General features: G+C 38.9%; 1 protein-coding gene across 17 annotated transcripts in view; it reads right to left on the reverse strand.

Annotated features, from left to right (window-relative positions):
- Window positions 1-484: 484 nt before the first annotated feature.
- The window catches only part of KLF12 (Kruppel-like factor 12), a 528,361-nt gene continuing 516,381 nt past the window's right edge, over window positions 485-12,464 (reverse strand). For all 17 annotated transcript variants that reach the window (XM_010839655.1, XM_010839659.1, XM_010839654.1 and 14 more), the window contains one exon: window positions 485-10,264. In XM_010839655.1, the coding sequence (XP_010837957.1) occupies window positions 10,083-10,264 (182 nt within the window). In that variant the 3' untranslated portion in view covers window positions 485-10,082. The remainder of the gene's footprint in view (window positions 10,265-12,464) is intronic.

The following is a 12,464-nucleotide window of genomic DNA, read 5'->3' on the forward strand; positions in this document are numbered from 1 at the left end:
CACAAAGAGTTGGGACACAACTGAGTGACTAATACTTTCACTTTTCCATTCATTAATGGTCTTATTTTTCCAAACCTTATAATTGTTTTAAGATTTTATAGAAATGAACCAGCTTTGTCACGTGCTAGATAGATCATTCTACACTTAAACGACACACAAAGTCCAAAAAATAATGTAATTCATTCATTCACAGAGATTTGATTTTAGGCTCTGAAAAATATCTTGTTTTCATATCACTTCATATTTCTAGACCACTTTTTAGTTTTACGCTCATTAAAATACTTTCAGGAATCCCACTTTAGGTCCTGGTTGTTACGAAATAAAACGTCCTCTATTCACCTTTTAGTATACAGTCTATCTTGTTCTGTTTTAAATTACTATACACAAATGGTAAAACTTTTCATAACAAAGGTTTAATTAGTATGGTAATAACTATGATTTCCAAAGTGTCTGAATCAGCCTTAGTAATAATTAGGGAGTTTCGTTCCATACAAAATGCTTTATTTAACCTTCATGCCTTCATTCAGATAATTATACAAATGCATACAGTTAAAGGTTTAAACTCTATTTCGGTTCACAGCTCAATTCATAGGAAAGTTGAATACAGAAAAGCAATGCACCAACAGAATATGTCTGAGACACCATTAAAAACGATAACACTTGTTCATTTAAATCTCTGAGAATAGACTGGAATAATCATCCTCTGAGAGAATCTCATTAGGAGGGTCTCCCTTTACATTATCGTAGGGCAAGAAAAAAAAAAAAAGATCACCATTTTACAGTAAAAGGAAAAAAGCTCTGAGTATATTTACAATACATACACTATACATAAATACAAGAACAACACTTACATAATATTAATAAACTTATAACAGGGGTTGCCTAAACACTACAGAGTATATAAATGCAGAGGAAACTATTGGGAAATTAGATCTTTAGATAAGCTGGAGAAATAAATTCATTTGCAATTAAAACTCTGAACAGAAAACCAAATGAAGATTTAAGAAATTAATACATTTGCTTGCCAGCATCCTTGGGGGTTTTAATCCTTTAATGCAGAGGACCTCCTCTGGGTATTCTAACTCTCTGGGGTCAGAGACCCAGGAGCCTTTTGTAAAATTACATAAGTGAATCAGACGCAGCACATCTATTTGATTTGCTGTTCAGAGGCTTCAAGCCTAGAATAACTGTTTTGTAAATGAAAGGATGTTTTTGTATTTTTTACACAGCTCTTGTAATCCAATCAGCAAGTAGAATGAGCTAAGTGTCAAGGAAAGGAAAAAGATGCCTGCTTGATTTGGCCAAAGATGATATTTTTCTTTATTCCCATGTATTTTTTCAAATACCACTGAGAGATTTATTCAAAAGAGGATGACGTTTGAACTGACCCCCACACACTGAGAGGAACGTCTAGACTACTACTAATTATAACTAAGTCATTTTAAGTGGCAGGTGGGTATATCTTAAACGTGGTCTGTTCTCATCATTTCACAACACAGAAAGTTCTGAATACATTCTTCTATGGACAAACATGAATTTGCTGGTTTCTCTTTTTTAAAATGAGCACGTTATGATACACATAATTGCATTATGATACAGGATGACATAATACAGAAGACGATGTTTTCAAGCTGGTTTTGTAAGTAGTTATCTCACATCCACGGGGAGTTGGTTTGCCATGTGATGCAACGTGTCCCACACAGACATGAACAAAACAATACGGCCACCATTCCATAGGGCGGGGTTGGGATGGTGGTTTTTTGTTTTTTTAATGAATTTTTAAACACAACAAAGTGTAGACAGACAAGTTGATAGGAAAGAGCCTTGAATATAGGCACCAGTGCCCCAGTTCAACTATACCCGTCCAATATACTCAAGTTCTGAGGGACAAAATACATCCTGTAGTCTGGATGTAAATACAAAATTCTGCTATGGGATAACCAGAAACACAAGTAGGGCAACATCATTTTCTAAAATGTTTTATGCTATATTTTAGGAGCATGACATTAGCAAAAAAGGGAAGATGTTGGTATGTCCCTACAATATCCTACTTTTTGATTACTTGAGCACTTTGACTAGAATTTGATCCAAATTCTACCCTCGTCTTCAACCTGCATTTGGAAAAAGCAAGATATACTAATTCACACAGGAGTCATTGGTTCTTGCTTTGCACAAAGGGCAGACTTTGTTGCCTCAAACATTTAAAATTTCTAGAGATATAATCCAGAAAGATAAAGTACCGATGTGACTATTTCCACTATTCATCTCTTTTCAACTCGCTTAATGTTGTGGTTTTGCTGTGGAGAAATTATTGCTTGTTTTGAAACCCAATTAACTGAAAGAGCCCTTTTCTGCAATGGGTTGTGTGTACACGAAACACTTGCTTTCAGCATGGGAGGAAATTTGTTTACACAAGTTTTATCTCTTCCCTCAGCCAAATAACAGGGAGAAAGATTGTAATTCAGGAGATTCATTTTCAGAAAAAGAAACATCATGAGAAATGACATTCTCCAAATGTTTTCTAAGCCCATTAGTACTTCCATGAATCAATACTGTCAAGAGAATGTGCTCTACACAGAAAAGGAGGGTGGGGGGTCATTTCTCTGATGTTGGACAGCTTCCTAGATAAAATTCAATTAAGCTAACAATAATACTACAGGCAAATTATTTGTAAGACTACTGAAAACATTACAAGGTGGTACTGTTAGGTGAGAAATATGAAAAGGAATTTTCCGTCCTCCCTTCTCGCTCATCATCTGAATGATGATGCCAGCCCATTTACAACCGCCAAAAGTCAACTCTTGTTATCAACAACTAGTCCATGGAGGTAACTTTCAACTGCAAATTAAACACACTCTGGAAGGTCTACACAAGTGGAAAACCCTTTATTCCACCTATAAAGAAATACGTAGAATCAAGAAAATCTGCTCTAAAATGCCATCAGGTAGTGAAGTGAAGTGAAGTCGCTCAGTCATACCCGACTCTTTGCGACCCCATGGACAGTAGCCTGCACCAAGCTCCTCCATCCATGGGATTTTCTAGGCAAGAGTACTGGAGTGGGTTGCCGTTTCCTTCTCCAGGGAAGCTTCCCGACCCAGGGATCGAACCCAGGTCTCCTGCATTGTAGGCAGACGCCTTACCGTCTGAGCCACCAAGTGTTTAAATGATTCTGGATCTCCAGGTTGAACATTTCAGAGGCAGGTGAGAAGTCCAGGGAGATAGCCAGTTGGTGTTTGTTTATAATGATTCTCCATGTGTGAATTTTCAGAAGACTGATTTTAAATGTTATGTACCACTGTCAAATCATGTCCTTATATCCTATTTGGAAAATCTGATGACTGCACATCCCTAATAAAACTACTTAAGGGTTAGATACGGAAAGCTGGTTCTTGGGAACACAGGTGCAGCAGTGCCTCAGGGAGAATACAGGCTTTGGAGCCTGAGAGAGGTAAACTTCCACTCCTACTCTGATTTCTGTTTGCAGACAACTCAGCCACCCTCTCTGTGCCTTGGTTTCCCATCCATGAAATCTAGAACTGTTGTACACGAGAGGTGCTATGTCTAAAAATTACCCAGTATACTGCTTGGCATATAGTAAGGATTTACTAAAGAACAGCTAGTATTTTCATGGTTTGCTGAACTTCTGACCTTTCAAGTTCTTTTAGTACTTTCAGACAACTTGCAGAAAACAGCCCAGTCAAAAAACTTGCCTTCAGTACGATTAAGGAACGCAGCAGTGTTACTCTGACACTTTGATCATTACTTTATACCCTCATCTAGCATACTTCTTTGTTTTTTGTTCTGAAACGTAGAGGGGGAAACAGGAGATGGTTTAATAATCCTGTGGTCTGGTTCCGGAGAACACTGTCCATCATGGTAGTCTTCACTGTCTAAAGCCTGAGTGTTTAATCACAGTTATACTTTAAAAATTGCTCTTACCAAATGTTTGGCTCTGAAAGAGTATAATTTTACTGATACCCCTTGATAGCTTGTTTGGATGGATTTGTGCTCTGAAATGATGGGACTGGAGAATTTCCAGGGCTCTTGTCTCTTCATATAATATGCTGTATAGTCCTATTCACGACTTTACATTTAGCAGTAAAATAATGGTAGGAACACATTGTGATGTTCTGAATGTAAATCTGGTCATTTCCAGGACTAACTGTAAACCTCGGTCAAGGCTAGGCTTACTACATGTCAGTTTTACTTCAGTGGACATTTGGGGAGAAACAATTGTGTTAATATTCACTCCAAAATGGTTCTTAGATGACAATAGGAAATATTAGGGGGAAGGGAAATGAAGAAAGGTATAGGTTTGTGCATTTGATATTAGTGGATAAAATAAAGGAAAAGGAACAAATGTCTATAGTGTTTTGCTCTTAATAAACTGGCTTTTGTTAACTGAGCAAAACTTTTTGGACTACAAAGAAGTGCTTCTTAAGTTTCGGACAAATCACAGTGAAGTTTTCATCTCAAAATTATAAATGTCACGTGCCAGGATGTATACTGTAGATAATAAGTTTAGACAGGTGTTCGTATACTCTGTAAGAAAGATTAAATTAAGAAATGCTAACATAAGCAAGATGAAATATATTTAGAACACACCAAACAATTTTTGAGGGCGTATATGAACAGATTCAATTTATTGTGTGCATATATTTTCTCTGTGTGCGTGTTTCCCAAAGGTGGGGGAAAAACCCAGGTTGAAAAAGAATTATTGCTGTGTAAAGGTACAGGAATATCTCATTGGTCATAAAATTTATAGACAGGCACTTTCAGCTTTTAATTCATTTCTGAAAATGGGCATTAGTTTATTCCTATTGCCAGGACAGAGTCATTTCACATGTGACCATATCCATAGAATTCATCTTGTCAACAGGCAGCTACTGCTAAAAGTACTCTCTCTGGGATTTAACAAACAGAACCACCTGCAGAGGGTGTGCATTTGTTTTGATCAAGAACTACTGCATCGAGGAGGAAGGTAACTGAGAAAAAAAAACAACTGCTAGATGCTTTTTTAACACAAGGAAATCCTGTGCTGCTGTTTTCCTCTTTACAGGCAAAGAGCATGCATCTGGAATCACTGTGCTGCAACTTAAAATGACTTCACTGCATTCTAAACCATCCTGGCTAAACTGAGACAAGTGGCCACTCCATTTTGTTAGGGAGCACAAGGGCTATGCCCTGACAAGGCAGAACAGAGTCCCCACGGCAATATCACTAATTGTGTGTAAGATACACAAGGCATATCTGAACAAGTTTTTTTTCTTTTTTATTGTGATGAAAACTAGAAGCTCTTTTTCCCAACATACTTCATCAAACTATTTACAACCTCTGTAAAATTTGTGAGTTTGAAAATACTTTTTTCCACTATCACATATGTTACTAATACAGTAAAATATCTTCACTCTATTTTTTTAAGATGCAGTATCCTATTTCATTTTCTTATGAAAATCTGAATTTCTATTGCAATTGCACAGTATTTAGCATATTTAAAGTACCAATGGACATGGATTGCTAAACAGACATTATTCTATAATGAAACTGTGAAAATATAGCATTTAAAATTTTTATGTACACTTCTTAACTATAAAATGCAGGCAAAGTCATATATAGCATTATAAGCTGATTCCCTAATAAGGTAAATAACTTACATTTCTAGACAGCATGGATTATTACAAATTCATTATTTTTAAAAAAGTTCTTTGCTGATATTTATTAGTCCACTGGCTGCTGCATATCCAAGTGTGTATACAGGTGTGCATGTGTTGGGGCTGCCAGTACACGTAAGTGGAAGGCATTGTGGGGATATGGAGAAATGTGATATGGAAGACATGGCTTACCAAACCCCTTTTCTAAACCAAACCAAATCAAATGGAAACATCTTTTGTGTGTGTGAAATGCACTACCTCAGAAAAGTTGAAGGAAGAGATATGATCAGTGAAATTGTAGAATACATTTACCTCCTAAATTTACACGCTTAAACAGTAAGGAGTAAAATCTGAGACTGGATTATGGACTATGAATATTAAGGCTTCCTGGGCCTACTAAGATTCACATGAGTTATCTCACGCTCAATCCTTTACAAAGACTGTAACTCAACATATCACGAACGCTGGTATTCTTAACACTGCTGAAATTCTGTCATTCCTCACTATAAACATTAAGACACCTTTATTAACAACATCATGGCTACACTTCTAAGCAGTCATAACAATATAACAAAGGCGTATTAATACATTTGAAGGCCTCACCTCACCAGATTTACTCAATTGCAACTTTGGTAAGTATAATAAATAAAGTACAGAGTAAGGAAGGCTGCATTTTTATCCATATATATGTTATCACTTTAATGAACTGATTTCAAAGTGCAGAATTGTATTTATGTTGAAAACACAAATAGCAATTTGAAGTTAAAACAATTGCATAAAAATGAATACAATCTTTGTAGAAGCTGATCCAAATTTCAACCATAATGAGAATGGCCTTTTTAATCATCTAGAACTGGCATCTGTAAACACTGTAGTATTTTGCAAGTTTTTTTCACCTGAAGTTCCTCTGTTTTCCACTTAAACTTTAAAGTGAACAAAATGTGCTCTTTTTTTTTTTTTTTTGCAATAAAAAATGTGGTTTGTGTTACTGTTATTCAACTGCCTTTGAAAATAAATGTCCCATAGTGTTCCATAAAAGTAATTTCAGGCAACAGTGTAATTTTATGGTAAAGCCATTAGAAATTTTACTCTAAATGCCTTAATAAAACTTAAGACAAGTTATCAAGCAGGCTTCTCAAAGTCCACATGCAGTTGATGGGATGGGGCTGGAACTAAGATGGGGAAGTGTGAATCTTTACACAAACAATCTAAGATCAGAATATGAGGAGGGGATCTATTAAAACTTCAATGTCTGAACTTCTTAACTTTTCAAATAACATTAACTTCCTTGAACTCAATCTCTACAATGCAAAGAGACAGTCAGGTCAACTGTAGCTTCCAAAGCCATTATAGCTACCTGTGTCTAAATTCCCAAACATACACATATGCCCAGCTGCAAACTAAATGACTTCAAATTTAACACCAAAGAATGCATCCCGTTAGGGTACAACTGAGAAATTCTTTGGATTTTACTCCTTTTTTGCTGTTAATCATCTACTGTGCTTTTTAAAACAGGCTAGAACAGACATCAGATGAGACGCAGGAGGCTTTTCCGTGCCTGAAGATATTCTTACTTAAAAATGTAATTCCTTCTCTTCCAAACCACCTTCCTTTCTATGGGGAAACACTTGTAGAAAATTCACCAAGGATTATTTGCTATGCTTCAAGACAAGCCTCAGGTAAGTTTCAGTCTGGGACCAGATCAGCAACTCATTCACTACTTGTGCTTGGATTCCCTCCTTAGAAGTATCAATACATCAAAAGGGGGAAATGGCATAATGCTGACAGGTTTTATCAGTAAACTTATTGTCTCAGTTGGGTTCCCACCTTCAGAAGGCAAGCAGACAAGCTCACGTCCCTTAATTTTTCCTATGCTATTAGAGGGGAGCAGCTCATCTCATTCTGTGCTAAATTTAAATCAAGCTGTCACTGAGGAAGCTCCTACTGCCTGTCAGTTCTATGAATTCTAAAAACCATTTCTACCTGTAACACTCTCAGGATCTCTCAGCAGAGAAAAGGACTGGCCCTTCTTAGAAAGCAGAATTAAATCGTCTGCCATTCACCTAAGTGATTCACCTATTACCTGTCAACTAAATTCTAGGACTAGTAGAGGGCTTCACAGCTGTGTTCACCATGCTCTGTGTTCTTTGCCACTGACCAGTAACCAACACTGGCCTTTCTATTCAAAATGGTCACAGGCAATGAAATGCATGAGTTGCTTACAGTACAGGTAAAACTTTCCAGTTGGTGTAAAAGAAAAAAAACAAAAAGCCATAAACCCAGTGCTTGGTGGGCAGTACACTGTGTAGCTACAGAAGCTATTTATCCATAGAACTGCAGCCCTTGTTGGAGGGAAATTGCCTGATGAATTTTTCAGACCTGGCAGAAAATATAGAGTATGTATTTTTGAAGACAGAATTTGACCTGAAAATCATTATGCTCTTGCTTGAACATTAAAAACATTCCTTTTAATGCCATCCAACACAAGTTATCCTTGTTCCAATGTTTCTAGTTTTTTGCTTCATCAGAATTAAGATTATCTGAATTAGAAGACAATCCTAAAGAGGATATTTCTAGAACCAGAAATTATTTCAGAATGTTCAAATCTTTAAAAATGAGCTAGTAATATTGTGAGGATAATTTGTGCAATTTCCCAAATCAAGTGTTTGTAATTAAAATATAATGCAAAGGTCTATGCTGGCAACTTCTTATATCTAAGCTATAAAAAAATCTTAACAATAACAGTAATGACAATAAAACCTTACCAAGCCCCTTGGCTACAGAAAGCTGAAAAAATTCAGCTTTTAGTGGGGGAAAAAATATGGTAATTTTTCTGAAAGAATGCTCATTGGTGATGTATTGCTTTGTTTACTATAGACTTCGCTAGTTGCAAAAAAGGCTCATAACTCAAGGGGTTTACGGGACTATAATTTCCTCTCACCCTCAGCACAGGATGAGTGAGTTCATCCCTGCAGATGCCGTTGTATTGGGTCCTAATATAGTTTAGAAAATGAAATCTATAGAGAAGAACCTATTGGAGAGTCATTTATCCTTGGCTCTCCAAGGGTGGAAACTAGCACCATGTCAGGCTTTCCTTGGGGAGCATTCCCTTCCCACTGACTCAGTTCCAAGGAGAACTGACCCATTCACCCAACAGTTAATTCCCAGCTATGCCTCCGTGGCCTCTCTAGTCACCAAATGACTGTTTTCAAACAAGAAAAGGGGGAGCATAATCTTTAATTGTGGTACTCAACCAAGCAGGACAACAAACAGCAGAAAGATTACCTCAGTGCTGTAAATGTAGCCAAGACCTCTAAAATGCTGGGGTGTTTTTACAATCCCTTTAGTAAGTATGAAAATTGGTAACGTGAGTCCTCAGTGAAGTGATTGTAGGAAAGTCCTTTTATTCGTTATTGCTTTTCTCCTCAAGAGGCGCATTATTTCCATCTCTGCTTTGTCTGATTTTTTCATGTTCACTGACTTTGCCTGGGCCGCCCCACCTCTTACCTTGGTGCCAGTGTGTCTAAGAAAGTTTTTTTTCCCCCGATTCCTTGTAATCAAATACTAGGGGCAGGAAGAGATGATGCCTAGCTGACAGAACACTGCAATTTGAAGTGGGGCAGTAGTTTTTTTAGACAGGCTCTTCCTATTCAACTACAGAACGACTCTGTGCCCATCCACGCCAGGGCAGACACCAGGACTAGACTCCAACTGAAATGTCGCTGCCCCTCTGCTCAAACAGATGAACAAAACAGAAGCAGAACAAAACAAAAACAATCAACAACAAACAGATGAAAAGAATCAATGTTGGTTTTCTCCAGGGCATGGCATAATGACAAGTCGCAGTGATATCTAGTGGTCACCATCACTATTGCAAAAGGGCTGCCTGAGCGCTCCTTTCTTTTCAGGTAATGGAACCTCTCCAACAGTTTCTTCTTTTCTACTTTCAGGCTGCTTGCTGGTAACAGATTGGATGTGGGTTCTATTAATATCTTACTTGTAAAAAGGGGATCAGGGGTGGGATGATGGGAGAATAATCCAAATTTACAAGGTCTTGCTCTAGCCATCAATTTGTGGTAGACGACCTTTAAAAGTATCAATAACAAAACGTCTGACAGCTCAGAAAATGTACAAACTACAAACATCTTGAAATGGCAGAGGACACAGCACGGAAAACAATGCCTGTCTCTTCAGCATCTGTGTCACCGATCTCCCAGGCCAGCGTGAAGTCGTTTCTTGTGTAGTCGTGACGGGGGGGTTACCTTCAGACCGAAAGGAGAAGTGTTACCACTTCTTTTTCCTGCTCTGCTTTCAGACATCGTGGGATGGTGATGCCCTTTTGTGTTAACACTGTGAAGGGGATCCAGCCCTGCTGAATGGGGTGCCGCTAAGAGATCCAGCTCTTACGCTCAGCTGGACAAGCAGCCTTCCTCACACCAGCATATGCCTCCGGCGGTGCAGTGCCAAGTGGTCTGACCGGGAGAAGCTGCGGTCACAGTCTGCGCACTTGAATGGCTTCACTCCCGTGTGTTTGCGGTAATGCCTCGTCAGTTCATCCGAGCGCGCGAACTTCCAGGTGCAGCCTTCCCAGGTACACTTGTAGGGTTTCTCTCCTGGAAGAGACAAAGGGACATAACGCCGTGCTCCATCATTTCCCCTGAACAATCTAGCCAATGTGATTATCTGGGGACACGACTGTTCTCAGTGGATTTTCCGTTTGGTGGTCCTTTGTCAAGAAACCTAGCCACCCTTGCCAGCAGGTCTTGGGGCGCACAGATGGGGGTTTCGATCTAATCTCTCTTTGCGGTGACAGTGGGGAGGTTACTTAACACTTGCATCTTCAATTATGGGTAAGTTACTTTGCAGTCAAACTATCAGGAGGCATAAACTGGTAACTCTGGTGTATAATCACCATGGGTAGACCAGAAAGGCATGTGAGAGAGCTCTACCTAGGCTGATGTGGCCAAAGGATTGAAACTCACCAAGAATTATAAAGGGTAATGATTTGTATGCTTTGTTGCAATACTGCTCTCAAACGTGCATCACTTAGATACTTAAAGGCTATTTTAGGGTACACTGTCCTTTTATCAGCCACACAAAATTTCATCAAAAGGTAAAGCACTCTACCACCCCCAGAAATTAGGTACTAAGTACTTATTATTTATAAAGTTATTATTTATATTATGTATAAACTACTGTTGTCCATGGGGTCACAAAGAGTTGGGCATGACTTAAAGGTTAAATAACAAATAAACAACTGTTTGTCTCCTGGGAAAGAATCCTAGATATCTTAGTAGTGTGAAGTTTAAATATCTTCTTCAGGGACTTAAGAATTAGGCCAAGTCCTGAGGAATCATCAGGTTGGTCTGAGTGTTGAAACCCACAGCAAAAAACAGTCCGAAGAAGTATGTAATTTGACCACATCCCTCAGTCAACTTGTAAAGACAGTAAAATATGCAAAGGCTTTGTTGGGAAGAGATACGCTATCCGCTGTCCAAATGGGTTCCCGGGGGAGAGAGACAATAGCTGACCCAGGTGTGCTTTTTCTTGGCTCTCATTCAGAATGGAAGCCCTGTCCTCAGGTAACCCCACAAGAACTGATCTCTCTTCTGCCCCCTCCATCCAATAGTTAACCACACACTGCTTGGCCCCACGTGGAGTCTGGTGAAAAGGCCTCAGGCAGGAGCAGAGCTATTGGCTGACCCCAACATGTGTGTGTGCTCAGTCGCGTCCAGTTCTTTGCAATCCCATGGACTATAGCCCACGAGGTTCCTCTGTCCATGGGATTTCCCAGGCAAGAATACTGGACTGGGCTGCCATTTCCTTCTCCAGAGGATCTTCCTGACCCAGGGATTGAACCCCATGTCTCTGGCGTCTCCTGCTTTGGTAGGCAGATTCTTTATACAACTGAGCCACACGACTTTTAGACCCCAAGATACAGAGCTGCAATCTCCTGAAAGAGGGCATGGCAACCCACTCCAGTCTCCTTTTCTGGAGAATCCCAGGGACAGAGGAGCCTGGCAGGCTACAGTCCACAGGATCACAAAAGAGTCCAACGTGACTTTAGTGACTAAGCACACAAACATACAGAGTTGCAAAGTGAGTTTTGTTAAATCCATTTTACAGGTGATAAAACTGAGGATGAATGTAGTGAAATAACTTGCCTGAAGCCAGTAAATAGATGTGTTTGGTTCCAAACTCAGTGTTTTTCACTATGCTCCAAATTCTTTTTCCCATCGAAACTTTGTCACATCCTCAGACAATGCTGATTCTACTTTCCAATTATTCAACTCGTATTTCTATTGTCACCTATCACAATATATCATACAGATTTTGTCTAGATGCTTTTCCCCTTTACCAGTTTCTGAACATAGAGATTAAGAATCTATTTCTGTACCCTCAGAGCTTAGAGTATGTGTTAAATAGTGTTTGAATAAATTAATAAAACTGCAATACAAACACAGACATGCTCACACAGAGGTGTGTACACAGGCAACCACTAAGCCCTGTAAATGAGATGTACAAGTCATGCCTACGTGGGAAAACTGGACTGAACCAGACTCAGCAGTTTTTGTTCAACTGTTAAATGAATGTTAACTATATAGGTCCTTTTGGGTTCAAGTGGCACTTTCACAGAAGAGCATGAATAGTACAGCTCAGTTAACTCTAGAAATACTGGTGCACTAACTGTGACCCACAGAAAGCTCCAGGTTACTCTGGAAGGGCTCCTGTCAAGTAGATGCCTAATGACCAGCTTAATCCAAAACCTCACTTCTGACTCATTCTGGATGTTCTCTAGAGACAAAAATCTGC

The sequence above is a fragment of the Bison bison genome, unplaced genomic scaffold (assembly GCF_000754665.1).
Source record: "Bison bison bison isolate TAMUID 2011002044 unplaced genomic scaffold, Bison_UMD1.0 scf7180017864128, whole genome shotgun sequence".
NCBI lineage: Eukaryota > Metazoa > Chordata > Mammalia > Artiodactyla > Bovidae > Bison > Bison bison.